At 42.9% G+C, this 16,217-nt stretch overlaps 3 protein-coding genes across 4 annotated transcripts; 2 read left to right on the top strand and 1 right to left on the bottom strand.

Moving 5' to 3' along the window:
• Positions 1 to 1,195: 1,195 nt before the first annotated feature.
• LOC106576546 (mitochondrial-processing peptidase subunit beta) lies at positions 1,196 to 5,507 on the top strand. Of its 2 annotated transcripts, none has more exons than XM_014153766.2 (13): positions 1,196 to 1,322; positions 1,687 to 1,824; positions 1,918 to 2,004; positions 2,109 to 2,238; positions 2,392 to 2,590; positions 3,018 to 3,097; positions 3,324 to 3,436; positions 3,856 to 3,999; positions 4,085 to 4,245; positions 4,452 to 4,537; positions 4,711 to 4,799; positions 4,914 to 4,989; positions 5,296 to 5,507. In XM_014153766.2, exons 1-13 carry the CDS (start codon positions 1,221 to 1,223, stop codon positions 5,358 to 5,360), a joined length of 1,470 nt encoding a protein of 489 aa, XP_014009241.1. In that variant the 5' UTR covers positions 1,196 to 1,220; the 3' UTR covers positions 5,361 to 5,507. The 2 variants fall into 2 exon arrangements, with proteins under 2 accessions (XP_014009241.1, XP_014009240.1); XM_014153765.2 differs by having other exon boundaries at positions 3,324 to 3,511.
• Positions 4,866 to 11,337, bottom strand: LOC106576480 (dnaJ homolog subfamily C member 2). Its single transcript, XM_045700086.1, has 16 exons — positions 11,088 to 11,337; positions 10,281 to 10,471; positions 9,703 to 9,778; positions 9,463 to 9,561; positions 8,788 to 9,010; positions 8,476 to 8,541; positions 8,050 to 8,141; positions 7,804 to 7,925; positions 7,550 to 7,699; positions 7,327 to 7,415; positions 7,164 to 7,233; positions 6,889 to 7,070; positions 6,420 to 6,520; positions 6,221 to 6,331; positions 5,858 to 6,012; positions 4,866 to 5,595 (listed from the first exon to the last, which is right to left on the bottom strand). The coding sequence occupies exons 1-16, from the start codon at positions 11,143 to 11,145 to the stop codon at positions 5,527 to 5,529; spliced, it is 1,854 nt and encodes a 617-aa protein (XP_045556042.1). The 5' UTR covers positions 11,146 to 11,337; the 3' UTR covers positions 4,866 to 5,526.
• A 204-nt stretch (positions 11,338 to 11,541) lies between these two features.
• psmc2 (proteasome 26S subunit, ATPase 2) lies at positions 11,542 to 16,205 on the top strand. Its single transcript, NM_001139641.1, has 12 exons — positions 11,542 to 11,699; positions 12,148 to 12,185; positions 12,410 to 12,491; positions 12,719 to 12,818; positions 12,965 to 13,096; positions 13,213 to 13,285; positions 13,836 to 13,931; positions 14,179 to 14,343; positions 14,613 to 14,700; positions 14,942 to 15,144; positions 15,631 to 15,727; positions 15,938 to 16,205. The coding sequence occupies exons 1-12, from the start codon at positions 11,627 to 11,629 to the stop codon at positions 16,093 to 16,095; spliced, it is 1,305 nt and encodes a 434-aa protein (NP_001133113.1). The 5' UTR covers positions 11,542 to 11,626; the 3' UTR covers positions 16,096 to 16,205.
• The last annotated feature ends 12 nt before the right edge of the window (positions 16,206 to 16,217 follow it).

Below are 16,217 nucleotides of genomic sequence, written 5' to 3'. Positions count from 1 at the left end.
TGTTGGTAATACAGACTCAGACAGGGAGAGGTTGAAAATGTCAGTGAAGACACTTGCCAGTTGGTAAGTGCATGCTCGGAGTACACGTCCTGGTAATCTGACTGGCCCTGCGGCCTTGTGAATGTTGATCTGTTTAAAGGTCTTACTCACATCGGCTGCGGAGAGTGTGATCATACAGTCGCCCGGAAAAGCTGGTTCTCTCATGCATGTTTCAGTGTTACTTGCCTCGAAGCGAGCATACAAGTTATTTAGCTTGTCTGATAGGCTTGTGTCACTGGGCAGCTCTCGGCTGTGCTTCCCTTTGTAGTCTGTAATAGTTTGCAAGCCCTGCTACATCCGACGTGTGTCGGAGCCGGTGTAGTACAGTTCAGTCTTAGTCCTGTATTGACTCTTTGCCTGTTTGATGGTTCGTTGGAGGGCATAGCGAGATTTCTTATAAGCTTCCGGGTTAGAGTCCCACTCTGTAATCCATGGCTTCTGGTTGGGTATGTATGCACAGTCACTGTGGGGACGACGTCATCGATGCACTTATTGATGAAGCAAGTGACTGATGTGGTGTACTCCTCAATGCCATCGTAAGAATCCTTGAACATATTCCAGTCTGTGCTAGCAAAACAGTCCTGTAGTTTAGCATCTGCTTCATCTGACCACTTTTTTTATAGACTGAGTCACTGGTGCTTCATGCTTTAATTTTTAATTGATTGCACATAAAGGAAGATTTCTACATGATAGAGTGCTTGCTTTGTTATCTAACTGATAGTGTGTCCTGACTGTCATCCTGTGAACCCCGTTCATTGCTGCTTGCAGCTATATTATTTGAAATTATTTTTTATGAATCAATTTTAAGCACACAGGAAATAGACAGACTAAATAACCAAAGAGTATATGAAATTTTTTTAACATAACTACCAGGGAGAGAATAGTAAAACATGATAATAAAGTACATTCAAACCAAAACCTTTGAAAAAGTTATACATTCATGGTCTTCACAGCTTTTTTTATTACTAGAGGAGGAAATGGTTTTCAAGGATTGTACAATTTCATTCTTAAAGATGATAAACAATTGTTTTCTATTCATACATTTACAATTATAGCTACATTTGTAAATGTATATTTATGAAAATGACATTTTACTAATCATAATGACATGGCAAATGCTGGTGGGTGTATTACATGCTCATTACGGCAGCTCACTAAATAATCGCACTTGCGCAATAGCCATGTCACAAATAATCAACATGGCGACGTCCTTACAGCGCCTTACCTCCGCTGGGAGATATCTTGTAAAACGGAATTTATTGAAGACTAATGTCTTAACCAGGGTAAGTCTCGATATCCAGAAGGGTGACAATTTTAGCCTGTAAACCTTGGTAGAATGATCAATAACAGATACTTAACTAACTATAGAAGCTAAATAAGAGGGATATCCAGGCAGCATTGCCTGTGTTCTGCAGGTCCTGAAGCTTGGATGAAGTAGAATAATTCCTTCTAGTGATAATTGACTGCGTGTGAAATGATTATACAACTTACTTCAAACCAGTAGCATTACCTAGATATTTTGTTTCATAGTCTAGACTAGAATAAACTGTAATGCCCAACCAAGTAAAACTTGCAAATGCTATCAACGTTCTCCTGTAGCTAGCTAATACCGGTAGTCGCTAATAGTACTCACCCTTCTCATTGCAGTCCATAGTTGGATCACACAGACTATTGGCTACACAGGCCGCCAACCAAGTGATGTTAAATGTCCCTGAAACCAAGGTTACCACCTTAGAAAATGGACTACGTGTTGCATCTGAGGATTCCGGTCTTTCGACTTGCACAGTGAGTAACAGAGACCCTCCCACTGTTTAAATACAATCTGTCTACTAAAGAGTAGTGTGCTGAAGTCGGATGTGATCAATTGGTGCCTTGCAGGTTGGTCTCTGGATAGATGCAGGGAGTCGTTATGAGAATGAGAGGAACAATGGCACTGCTCATTTCTTGGAACACATGGCCTTCAAGGTTCGATGACAAGTGCTACATCTACTGCAAATCGCAACCAATGTTCCATTACCAACTTTGATACCGTTTGACATGTCTGTTCATCTGTGTTGTGCGTCTGGCAGGGTACAAGGAAGCGCTCCCAGCTTAACCTGGAGCTGGAGATTGAAAATATGGGGGCCCATCTGAATGCTTACACCTCGAGGGAGCAGACTGTGTATTACGCCAAAGCATTCACAAAGGACCTTCCCAGAGGTATGACCACTGACTGTATAGAGATTTGCGCCACTGTCTTGTCACTGAACTGTGTGTGGCCACAGATGGATAGTGGACATTTTGCTATAAGAAATGAAGAATCTTCGGTGTGGCGGAAACCATTTATAATGCTCCCCCTCCCTTGTTCTCCAGCGGTAGAGATCCTGGCAGACATCATCCAGAACAGCACATTGGGGGGAGCAGAGATCGAGCGAGAGCGAGGGGTCATCCTCCGAGAGATGCAGGAAGTAGAGACCAACCTGCAGGAAGTGGTGTTTGATTACCTCCACGCCACAGCTTATCAAGCCACAGCGCTGGGCAGAACCATCCTGGGCCCTACGGAGAATATCAAGTAGGACTCTGTCTCACCTGGGGCCTGGGTTCATTACAGCACAGAATGGGAAATGTTTTGCAACCGAAAACAAAAAAAATCTGCATTCCTTATTGGACCAGGAAGCTTTGTCCCACTTGGATTGTCTGTTTTCTTCCGTTTTGTGCCTAATGAACATAACCCAGCTCACGAGAGAACAATGTTACAGAATGTTAACATAGAAATGTACTGTGCAGAACAGGTATGATTGCCTGTCATACTGAACAGGGCATCCGGTTAACTGTATTCATTACCTTTAAATCTGCAATGTTGTGAATTACTCACTACTGAATAATACACCCCTAGACTTGGTTATTCCTGTCAACTAGTTAACGGTCATCTCAGATCAGTTTGCTTCATAGAAACCACAGGGGATATGCAGTGCCATTTCTGCTGTCTGTGTTTATAGAACAATAAACAGAGGAGACCTTGTTGAATACATCACTACTCACTACAAAGGACCGAGAATAGTGTTGGCTGCTGCTGGAGGTAGGTTTTCTCGTCTTAAAGGGACATTTTAAAAATGTTCCAGCACCATCCCAACATTTGAAAATGGCGTGCTTATGTTTTGTAGTAATAAAGATAAGTGTTTCCAATGACATCAACCAATTAATAGGCAATGCCTACGCAATTGGTCAAAATCACACAATGTACACTGTCATTGAGAAATAGAATCCATGGAATATATTTTGTGCTAACATTGTCTTTTGAACAGGGGTTTCACACAATGAATTGATAGATTTGGCCAAGTACCACTTTGGGAATCTTCCTGCCAGATACAAGGGAGAGGCGCCAACTTTCCCACAATGTGACTTTACTGGAAGTGAGGTGAGATTGAAGGCCCTTAATGTTTATCTCCAACAGAGGCAAAGTGCAAACTTGCTCCCCATGGGCAATTCCATGGTAAGTGACTCAGATTTCGCTTTAAAATGTCAAACTATGCACAAAGAAATGTTTACAAAAACACATTTACTTTAACAGTGCAGATGCAAAGTTTGGTAACAAAATGACAGCAAATGGCAAACTGTCATTCTCTTACTTGAACAGTGCAAATGCAAAGTTTGGTAAGTGTTTTTGTAAAATGTTCAAAGTAGTCCTTGTGCAGAAAGTTGTATGGTTTGTTTAACTTTGCAATATTGGTTTTTGTTTGACGTGAAATTAGTCACTGTGGAATTTCCCCTTGTATATTGGCCAATTTGATTACATTGTTAGCATATTGGACAATTGATTTCATTGTTGTTGGTTAGATCCGAGTTCGTGATGACAAGATGCCCCTGGCACACATTGCCATTGCTGTGGAAGCAGTGGGCTGGTCACACCCCGATACCATTCCCCTTATGGTGGCAAACACACTCATCGGCAACTGGGACCGCTCCTTTGGTGGGGGTGTGGTAAGTTCTCATTCATGTTCCCAGGCACCAGGACTCCTTCCAGGTCGATTCCTCCTCTTACCATCTGTGTATTGACCTCTGCCAGAATCTCTCCAGCAAGCTGGCGCAGATGGCGTGCCAGGGCAACCTGTGCCACAGCTTCCAGTCTTTCAACACCTGCTACACCGACACAGGCCTGTGGGGACTCTACATGGTGTGTGAGCCTGGCACCATCAACGAGATGATGCACTTCGCCCAGCTGGAATGGTGAGCACTGACTGAGCCCAGCTGTCACCTGAGGGGGCAGTCAAACCAAGCTGGCCTGGTTATGCTGGAACAGGGCTGAAAAGGACAATGTGAAAAAAATCTGGCCCAGCAGTTTGGGTCAGCACGGTAGTGTGAAAGGGGGTTGCTGCTCAGTTCATGACTTCTGTCCAGTAAATTTGACTGAGGTTTACTTTTGTTTACCTCAGGATGTCACTCTGCACTAGTGTTACTGAGAGCGAAGTTGCAAGAGCCAAGAACCTCCTCAAGACAAACATGCTTTTGCATCTTGACGGTAAGGCCACGTGATCAGGGTTTGAATTACCAATGGACTTTTGGGGGTACCCAGTTTATCTGCGGGCACATTGACATTTCAATTCTTATGGAGGTATTTAGCCAGCCCCCCTTTAATTCAAACCCTGCCAATGATCATAATAAATTGTGTAAAATCAAATTGACCTTTTCTAGGATCCACCCCCATCTGTGAGGACATCGGCAGACAGATGCTTTGTTACAGCCGTAGGATCCCTCTGCATGAACTGGAGGCCAGAATCGATGTGAGTAAATTAATGTTGATGCCAAACGTCAGCTGTGATTAACATAGCAGAGACACTTGGACTGTATTGGGAAATTGCAGTGTCTTTATTTGAAATATTTTATGTCCCTCAAAGGCCATAGATGCAAAGACCATCAAGGACGTGTGTACAAAATACATCTATGACAAATCGCCTGCCATCGCAGCAGTCGGTACGTTGTGATTTCTATTCTTATTGACATCCAGAACAGATTCTAATTCATTCTGTGTACTGGCATTTCCCCCCCTTCCAAATTAAGGCCATCAGGGGTTGTCAAACAAAGTTATGCAATTTCAGCTACAAATATACACACTTCATTTGTTGCCAAAACAATACATACAATATTGCACTCAGTCAAGACCTTACCTAGTCTGCTGTGCTGCTAGGTCAGAACAGTGGAATTGAACTGTTGAAGGTTGACTACTTACAAAAGTGGTGTGGTATAAAGAGCATTCAGTACATTTCCCTCTTGTTTCAGGACCAATTGAGCAGCTCCCAGACTACAACCGAATTCGCAGTGGGATGTACTGGATGAGAACCTGAGAATTGGCGCTCTCTTTAGATACTTAGAGTTAATAACAGCGAGCAGTCAACTGTACAGTATATAAACATCAACTTTTACAGAGTTTAAGTTGTGGTTTCTTTACATTTTATTATAAAATAAAGACCAACACAATAACGTTAAAAGGACATAGGGCTGCTTGTCTTGTCATTTTTTGCTTTTACTGCCAACTTGTTCCTGGGCGGCCTTCTTGGCTTTGACCATCTCCACCAGTTCCTGTAGAGGAGAGAACTAGCTTTAGGCAGGCATTCAAATCTGATCAGCGGTAGATCCCTTTTAAAAGGTCACTTCCCATTTGAGGCACTATGCAGCGTTTACTGTGAATTCGGGCTCCGCAAACATGGGAACATTGCTTTTAAAAAGGTGAACTAAATGCGATCAGAATGTATCCCAGCCTTAGAATGCTGCCATCTAAATTGTACATACAAACAGGGATTGAAACCACACACAGAAGGATCAACGATAAGGCCCAGCTTACCTTATATCTCTTCATACAGTCCTTCTTGGTACGTCCAGGCACAGCTGCAGCGATCTTCTCCCACCTCTCTGGGGTGCTGACGGGGTAAGTCTTCAAGGCCTGCTCTAGCAGCTTCTGCTCCTCAGTGGTCCAGGATGCAGTGTTGGCTTCAGCACCTGAAGCAGTGAGAATTAAAGAGGACAGTGAATGGCTAAGACTAGGAAACATCCAGAAAGAACCCGTAGTCACTACTACACCCCCCCATATTGCTTAATCAGATCCTCAAGTGTAGAAAGTATGAGGTCAGTGACAAAGTACTTTCAGTCATAGGTATAAATCCAATGGGCTTTTGTGCAAGCAAAAATGAACTAAATGACCACTCACCATCAAATCTCTCAGAGGGCACTGCATTGTCCACTGTCTGGGGCACGGCTGCATGCTCTTTGTTAAACTTCTCAAAGGCCTTCTTGTTAATCTCATCTTTCTGCCCGGGTTCTGAAAAAGTGGCACTAAAGTCTCAAAAGTGTTTTGCAGAGAATCACACTGACAGACTCCAACAACTGGTGACATGACAGTTGCTCACCAAGCTTTTGTAAGTTCTTGGCTTTGTTGATGACATCTTTGGCTGTCCTTTTGATGCCACTGGTGGAGTGCAAGTTCATGTAGTTGGCAATGACTTCCCATCTACAGGATAGAAACAACAAAAGACGAATCACTTAAAGTAAAAGCATGAAATCTACACCAGCAGTGGAATGTTCAGCTTCATGAACAGAACACAGCCAAGTTCATTAGGCAAACATTGCAGATAGAAATGTCATGAATATTGAACTTGTACCATTTATAGACTCACTGTACCATTGTTCAAATGAAAAAGTGTCTGTTTCCCATGAGCAGTGTCAATAAAACATGTAAATACAGAAATGTCATGAATAGAGTGGATTCCTTATTCTACAAGCGAGAGGAAAGTTCGTTATATGTATTTTTAGGCTTGTTTGTGCTACATATTTCTACTTCAACATTGTGCCCTGTTGAACGCAGCCCTGGGAGGGTACCTGGCGTTGGTTCCAGCAGGGAACAGGTTGACTGCTTTGATGAGCAGCGGGAGCTCTTCCTCATTCCAGCCCTTTCCTCCGCCCCCGCCTCCTCCGCTGGCCTGTACGGCAGTGCGAACAGCTTGCCTGGCCTGCACCTCCGCATCCTTCTCCTTTTGCAGCTGGGCATTCACCTCCTGCACCTGTACATACACACAAAACAATGTCAGTGGTACAGATGGAAGCTGTGTACCATATTTACATGCGGTGCCATGCCAATGTGTGGTGGTCTCTACCTGCTTCTCCAACGCTACCTTGCCCTCCTCCTTTGAACCCGATGCCAATCCTTCGTTCAGGGATTGCAGACTGGAGATAATACAGTGGGAATCACTTTCCGAGTTCAACTCCAGATTTGTATAAAGTATTACCAATAAGGCAATTTCAATTAATATCCTTTACCTCACAAGCTCCAAACGGTCACAAAGTTTCTCCACATCTTCCATCATTTTCACACTATCAGATTCATTGTCACCAAAGTAATTCCAGTTCTTCAGGGGAAAACAAAACAAGACAGGAAAATACTAAGATGAGTTGGGTACCTTAAACAGCATTACAATCTTGCCCACTAATCAGCAAATGTTAATTCATTCCCTGGAGAGAGGCCATCCCATTCAGGCAGCACCTTGCAAGTTGTCCTCAGTTTCTGCCTCTCTTTCTTGATGGCCTTCTTTTGGATCTCCTTCTCCTTCTTGGCCTGCTGGGCAACCAGTTTGGCCTCCTCTTCCTCCTTCTCTTTGACCAGCCGTGCAGCATCCAGCTCTGCCTGCCGAGCCTGATACCAACAGTCAGAAACGCATTGAAGTCTATGCAGAAACAATCTGGACACAAGGGAGGCAAGATTAAAACAAAATGGATGTTCTAATGTGCCGGACTGACCCGCTCCTTCTCCTCCTGCTCTTTCCTCTTGGCGTCTGCTTTGGCCTTCTTCTCATTCTCCTTTCTGGCCTTCTCATCATCTTTGAATTTCTTTATCCTGGGATCAAGGCTGTAGGCCGTGTCTTTCAACAGAAACGCACCCAAACAGTGTCATTCCATGAACCCATCTGCCAGGTATTTCAGTTTGGAGTTAGTCATTTTCTATTGTTCATGTAAGAACAGGTATACATGTCTAGTGGGCCTTACCAACAAGTGTCCGTAGTCTATTCATCTCTTCCTTCTTCCTGGTGGCTCTGGCTGCACGATTCTGCTTTTCAATCCATCTCCTCTCATCACGACTGAATTCAACAGATGAAAGCATACAAATCAGACACTACTGAGAATGGAAGACACAGGCAGCCTAGCGGTTAGAGCTCTGGGCCAGTGACCGAAAGGTCCCTGGTTTGAATCCCTGAGCTGACTATGTGGGGGAAAAAAATAGGTTGATGTGCACTTGAGCAAGGCACTTTACCCTAATTTTCTCCAGAGGGGCACTGTACTATGGCTAACCCTGTAAAGCAACACATTCTACTGTACCTGGTGACAATAAAACATCTACAATACATAAATATAACACAGTGCATTCCACATGGATTGTTTTGATATTACCCACCATGTTCTGATATTACTTACCATTCTGCCTTGTCCTTTTCCTCTTCATCCAAATAAGAAAACTCTCTCCATGAGTCAAAGTTGTACCTTGATTGAAATTATGAATGGGAAACAAATTCACAATTCAAATAAATGAACAAGAAATAGCAAAATATAGCAACATTGTGAGAAGTTGCTATACACCGCATGTCTAAAATAAGTTCTAAATTCTGAATTTGTTTGGCTGAAAGGATGGATGAGAAGGGCAGTAGTTCCCTTGTAGTTCAAAGTTTAAACTTAAAGGAATTTTCCACACAATGGCCAATGCTGATTGCCAGTGACGGTCTTACTTACCAAACAGAATAAAAATTATCCACATCCTCAAAAGAGGAATCCATAGTGCCAAGTTTGGGCACGTGTTTTTTGGAAGACCACCGGGCATTTCTCTCAAAAACGGGAGCATACGCCTCAAAGAAGTTATCTTTGCCTTCGCCCTTTGAGGGCACAGCGTTGTCAAAGGTAGGATCTACACTGTCAAATGCTCTTCGCTTCACAGGATCTGACAGAATTTCTATAGCTGGTATGAGATAAAAACAAAATATTATTGTTAATAGGAGCTGAAACAGAATGTTTAGCCTCATATGATAATAGATAACATCTACTTTATTAGTCCACCAGATAGACATCTGTCTTCTGCTTTTATCCAACACCACCCCTCCCGATATACACACAAACACACATTCTGTTACAGCAGAGGGCAGCTGCAGTGCCCAATGAGCAGTTAGGGGGTTAAGTTTGTTGCTCAAGGGAACATTGGCAGTAGGTGGCACCTAAGATATTGATGCCGGCAACCCTCTGGTAAAACAATACTATATTTCATTGTATTTGTATACAGAGGGCGTACTGTGAGGTATAACACCTATATAAGACAATTATCCAAAGGGACTTCCTTTTTTAGGATGTGCATGTGATCTCTGCGAGATTTGAACAAACCATGACATTGCTGACAACGTTTTTCAATGTCCTTACCTTTAGTTATGCAGGTGAAGTAGTCACCGTCTCCTTCTACAATCTGCTCTCCCGCAGCTTTCCTTTTGTCAGGGTGATGCTTCAACACCATTGCCTTGTCTGTTGAAAAACATTAGACTTAATATACTGCGGTAAAACAAGCTGCTATTCTAACGAACTCTGGAAGTAATGCCAGAGAAACCTTATGGTCAACAAATATAATGTGGTTCAGAAGACAACAGCAGAAATGGAAATACTCACGGGCAGCTTTGATTTGTTTCTGTGTCGCCTTGTACCTCATATGAGCCAGTCCAAGGACAGCATAGTGATCTTGATTCTGAAAAGAGAAATGCCAAGGGGGAAGACATCCTTTACTACGTACTCCCTAAGGTAGAATTCAATACAGTGTTCCTAACGGTTCTGAAGTGAGGTCCCACTGATATAACGTCTAACTCAGTGGCACTCGGTGCCGTTTAAGATGAGGGAGGACGATTTCTGTTACAGCATATTGGATGAGTGCCATTCATATTCCATTCACCCAGCTCAATATAACGTCAATAGGTTTAGGCCACTAGACGATACAACAATTTTCCCCATACCCATCACGAGGTTGCTACAACAGGTCAAGAGAAAAATTTGAGTAATGCAGTGTGACACATTTAATACCGCCTTGCACACTTCTTGCATGCATCTAGCTGATCTAGGCTGTAATCATTAGTCCAACAGTTACAAACGAGTGTTTCGATTGGACAAATTCTGGTATGTTTATCCCCGTTTCGTTTGTTTTCGTTTAAGAAATGATTTTCAATAGAATCGGTGGAATGAATACACCTGACTACCTTCCAGTCTTTGGGGTCCAGTGTTCTTAGCAAGGGGAAATCCTCCAGCTGCAGCTCTTCATCCTCAGATTCCTCAGACAGCTCCTCCTCTTCCTCAAGCTCCTGGAAGGAGGCCGATACATTCCTGTTCCTCCTCTTCAGAAAGGCCTCGAACCACCGACCAACAGGTTCCACCTCGATCTGCACTGAGGCTGAGGGAGAGGAGGGCAACCATTATCCCCCTCCATTATCCCCATCTGACTGCATTCTCTAAACGGAGAATAACATTCTGCAACCTATCAAACAACTTCAATTCCCTTGATAACAAAACATAAATGTTGTATGAGTAAGTGTAAGCTAGAACTGTCAAATATCCTTTAATAAGTTGAGTGTTGTAAAAAAATTTTTTTAAAAAGGACAAATGATCACTAAATGTCCACAAATTAACAAAACCATTGCCATGTTAAGTGTTATAGCTAGCTATGTGGGGCTACAGTATATGAACAAATCTGTGCAGCAGGTGCCTTTATTCAAAACTAAGATTCAGCAACAGCAAACACATGCACAACATCAATGCTGTCTCGCTTAGTAATTTAGCTAGTTAGCGTAACGATTTTCATAGACAGTAACGTTAGCTAGCTAGTAAGCTACAATGAGTATATTAACAATATGAATTAAATAACACTCCATACTAGTATGCGATAACTAGCTAACGTTAGCTGTTATCTGATATACCGGTAGTTAACTAGCATAGTTGCTTGCTAGCTAGCAACATGATAGCGAATTGTGTCAGTATCAGAAGTATTTTCACTCTCACTCAATGCTTACCAGCAATGGCATTACAGTAGACGACTGTAACATCCCCTTCTAATGCTTCTATCAGCATACTGGAAAGGTCTGCTATAACATTCAGCTGTGAAATGTATTCAGTTAAAATGTTTTCTAAAGTGCTAGTATGTCGCCCGGTTTTTCAGTGCACCACATGGGCCTGCTTTTACAAGTGCCTTACTGGGTAGACCTGGCTTACACTCTTATAATTCCGATATCACACATAGGATACCTTATGTTAAGTTCCTAAATAATAGTTTTACATTTCAGAGACGATCTTCTCACAAACGACTGTTATACTAGTATTAAGTATGTCGCTTAAAAATGTTAAGAACATTCATACATTTGAACAGATATTGGTTGTATAAAATACATTTAAAAAACTTTGGAACATTATGACAATGGGTCGTCAAATAAAGGTCCGATCTCCATTTCCGGTCAATTGTGCATAGCGGAAGTAACAAACCTGCTGTGTAATCCTTGTTGTGCTGAAGCACAAAATCTTCTAGTAAAACTTTATACACAGAATAACATTAGCAATGCCAGATTATTTGGGAGGCGATCAAAGGAAAATCAAAGATGTCAAAGAAGAGGAGGATAAACCTATCAGATGTATGTGATGATATTTTTGAGAACCACTGTTTATTAGTTAACGTTAGCTAGCTTAGTCAGTACGACAGTTAGCTATGATGGCTAATTTAAGTCATGCAATACATTGTCATGCACTGTGAATAGTTTAACAAAGATAACAATATGAGCTCAATAGGTACTTAACAAAAATCAAACAAGCCACGGTGTTACGTGATCTTTACTAGTATGGCTTAATATCATTAGTTAGCTAGCTAGCTAGTTATCTAGCCAGGGCTAATGTTAGCTAGCCCTGGCTAATGAACACTTTGGCATTTTTGTTTTGGACACCTATGTCACAGTGGGTTCTTTAAATTATCAATTATACCTGGATGTAAAGACAAGTTATTACAATAATGATATTTGCCTATTTAATAGGTATGAATTGGTTGTTCGTGAATTATGTAAATTGAAATGCGTTTTTGCCCTCCAGCTTTGGATGAAGGAGACATTGCCTTATTGAAAACTTATGTGAGTATGAGCTAGTCTATACCTGTACATTAATTGATTGCTATTTTACATCTTGTAGGCCTAGCTACAATCATAATGACCCCTGTGATGATGATGTCTAATGGTGTAGGGCAGACCAATTCATTTTCCAGTTATTACCTATTGATTAAAGGTTGATTATCACTGATTGAAATGATCATTATCTGCTACAATAACTACATAGCCTACATTTCTTTGTATTACAGGGCCAGAGCACCTACTCCAGACAGATTAAGCAAGTGGAAGATGACATCCAAAACCTGCTCAAGAAGATCAATGAACTAACCGGTAGGCAGCAATGTGATTTTACGTAACATCCATGTGCATTATCACTCATTAAACATGTAGTGTATATTGAATAGGGATTACCTTGAGTATTCTACCCTCCCATGATGCTTGAAAATATTTAGAATGTGGCTTGCTTTTCCTTAGTGATAGCAGAACATCTGTTATTTGTTGCTTTCAAGTCTGACAGATAGCGTACGTGCACTAACCTCAGCTATCTAACAATGCAGGCATTAAGGAATCGGACACTGGCCTGGCTCCCCCTGCTCTATGGGATCTGGCTGCAGACAAACAGACTCTGCAGAGCGAGCAGCCTCTGCAGGTAGCAAGGTATGGCACACTTATCAATTTACTGTATCTCACCAGCATCATTTAATAGATTGAACTGTATTTAAAAACAATGGATATTTTTTATTAGGTTTTGTTTTCTAGTTTGAGCTAAACACCCACATGCTTGTTGTATTTTGTTGTGGCAGATGCACAAAGATCATCAACGCTGACTCTGAAGACCCAAAGTACATCATCAATGTGAAGCAGTTTGCCAAGTTTGTGGTGGACCTGAGTGACCAGGTGGCCCCCACTGACATAGAGGAGGGTATGAGAGTCGGGTAAGGATGAAGGGTGATATCTCTTGCTTCAATAAGAATCATGTGTGCCGATGTCCAATATTGCATTGGTACAGTATTATTGTTAGATACTTAAGTCTCCTGTGTTTATCTTTTAGTGTGGATAGAAACAAGTACCAGATCCACATTCCTCTGCCTCCCAAGATTGACCCCACAGTCACTATGATGCAGGTAAGACGTGACACAACCGCTTGATCTCAATTCAAGATCTGTTTCCTCACCTTCATCTGCACCGATTGGAAAAGTACTTGACGGGTGAAAAAAATATGGTGGAAAAACTCATCCTTAGGTTGGCTTTCACCCGGTCAGCGCTTTCAGATCAGTGCAAAGAAGGCCAACATCTGTTTTGAGAAAGGAGTTTTATTCATTAGGGCAGACAGTAGCAAAGCTTTTTGCAACAGAAAAAAAGAAATGTTTCTTCTTGTTCAAGTTCTGGGGTGTAATCATTAGCCCAAAACGTTTTTGCTACTGAAACTGTTTACTGCAAACGGAAAATTGTTTGCAGCAGAGTTTCTATTGGACAAATTCAGGTAGGTCCCTCCCCCTTTGGTTCAGTTTGGTTCCTAGTGAATACACCTCAAGTAGTGCCTCCCTAATAGTCAGTTTTTTGCTTGGTGCCTAATGTTTACTACCATGGCCTGAAATAAGGATACTTGTCAACGTATTGTTGCTACCTGAACTAACAGCAACGTCTCCCCCTGTCTCTGTTACTGTCCACTAGGTGGAAGAGAAGCCTGATGTGACCTACAGTGACGTGGGTGGATGTAAAGAGCAGATTGAGAAGCTCAGGGAGGTGGTGGAGACTCCACTGCTCCATGTAAGTGTTCCTATAGTCTCAATTTGTCATTTATAATCACTCTACCGAATATCACAATATGTATAAACTATACATTCGTGACATTTAAATGAGAAGGTATCAATAAATAAGGCAATAAAAACATGGGTGAGTGCCCTCAGATTTCCTGCATTTGTGGCAGGGTTATTAGACATCTCGTACACTTAAAACATATTGGATCCTTTGTACCTCTGCTGATGTCTCCTCTCGTTGTCCGTTCTGCTTTCAGCCCGAGAGGTTTGTCAACCTGGGTATTGAGCCCCCGAAGGGGGTTCTGCTGTTCGGCCCACCCGGGACAGGTAAAACCCTGTGTGCCAGAGCCGTAGCCAACCGCACCGATGCCTGCTTCATCAGGGTCATCGGCTCAGAGCTGGTCCAGAAATACGTGGGAGAGGTGAGTCACAATGGTGGAGGGTGAAGTTGCCCCCAGACACTGATCTTGGGTCAGTTTAGAATTTCCCCCAGTAATGGTTAATGTTAGGATTGGAGGATGGGAAGCTGATCCTAGATCTGTATATAGGGGAAACTTCAACCCTGAGCGAATCACAATCAAGTTGTATTGAATTGATTTGAGAACTCAGGACAATGGAGAATTAACTCAAGAATGTGGTCCTGAATCAGTGTGAGCTTACCTTGTTCTCTGTGCTTGTTTCTCTTCCTCAGGGTGCCAGAATGGTGCGGGAGCTTTTCGAGATGGCCAGAACCAAGAAGGCATGCCTCATCTTCTTCGACGAAATTGACGCTATTGGAGGTCGGGCACTTAAATTTTTTTTAAAAAAAAACTTGTGTACTGATTTAAATGCAAGACAACTCTGTAAAAGAACACATTTATGCATTTCACAAGCAGTGGTAGTAAGTAGCCTTATCTGAGCCAGAACAGCCCATAGGGCAGGAGGCAGCTTGACGTGCACAGGGTGCTCGTCTTGTCACCAGAAATAGTAGCCCTGTCTGTTGTGCCTCGACTTACATGTGGGTTGTGTCTTGTCTTGTAGGGGCCCGTTTTGACGACGGAGCCGGTGGGGACAATGAGGTCCAGAGGACCATGCTGGAGCTCATCAACCAGCTGGACGGCTTCGACCCCAGGGGGAACATCAAGGTCCTGATGGCCACCAACCGGCCCGACACCCTAGACCCGGCCCTCATGAGGCCCGGGCGACTGGACCGGAAGATTGAGTTCAGCCTGCCAGACCTGGAGGTGAATACCATGTCTGATTAGAACGGGAGTAACTCTGACCTCTGACTCCAGTCCTAATGGCACCCTATTCCCTTTGGATCCTGGTCTAAAGTAGTGCACTATATTAGGGAATAGTGTGCCATTTGGCTGGTCAAAAGTAGTGCACTATATTAGGGAACAGGGTGCCATTTGGCTGGTCAAAAGTAGTGCACTAAATTAGGGAACAGGGTGCCATTTGGCTGGTCAAAAGTTGTGCACTATGAGGGAACAGTGCCATTTAGAACGTAGCCTCTGACTCCACCCTGACTTGGTGAATATGCAGAGGAATAGATTACATCATTACAAAGGTGGTAATAAAAAATGCATGAAGATGAATGAGAAGTGAATGAAGTTAGCTGCCAACAATTATTCCTACTGGATGAATAGTGAAGATGTGATTGGGTTGAGATTTACTCAGTTTGAATGCAGAGTGGCGCTGGCAGTGTGGTAAAGAATGTCTTGTTTCAGGGTCGTACTCACATCTTCAAGATCCATGCCCGGTCCATGAGCGTGGAGAGAGACATTCGCTTCGAGCTGCTGGCTCGTCTCTGTCCCAACAGCACAGGTAAGATGACCCGACACCATGTTGTTCCGGTGATGCAACACAAGGGGGCGCCACTATTTTTAGTAATTGACATGTAAAAGGGTTGCGTTGGAATTCTCTACCCTGCACTCTCTACTGCAGCCCAATGACGGGCTCCAACCATGTAAAGCCATATTTGGGATGCAAGGTAGTCAATCTGAAACAATCACACCGTTTGTTTTGTCCTATCAGGTGCCGAGATTCGCAGCGTGTGCACGGAGGCGGGTATGTTTGCCATCCGCGCCCGCCGGAAGATCGCCACTGAGAAGGACTTCCTGGAGGCGGTCAACAAGGTCATCAAGTCCTACGCCAAGTTCAGCGCCACCCCGAGATACATGACCTACAACTAAACAGCACCGTCTGCATCTGGGCTTGTTTCCCAAGAGGCTGGGAGTCCATGCTCATTTTCTGTCCTTCAACATTACCTACACAATTAAAGTTTATTCCAGTTTGGACGTTGCAGAGCTTTCAT

This window comes from Salmo salar, chromosome ssa17, assembly GCF_905237065.1.
Source record: "Salmo salar chromosome ssa17, Ssal_v3.1, whole genome shotgun sequence".
In the NCBI taxonomy this organism is placed as follows: Eukaryota; Metazoa; Chordata; class Actinopteri; order Salmoniformes; family Salmonidae; genus Salmo; species Salmo salar.
The sequence above is the reverse complement of the archived record's forward strand: the minus strand, read 5'-3'. Positions and strand labels throughout refer to the sequence as shown.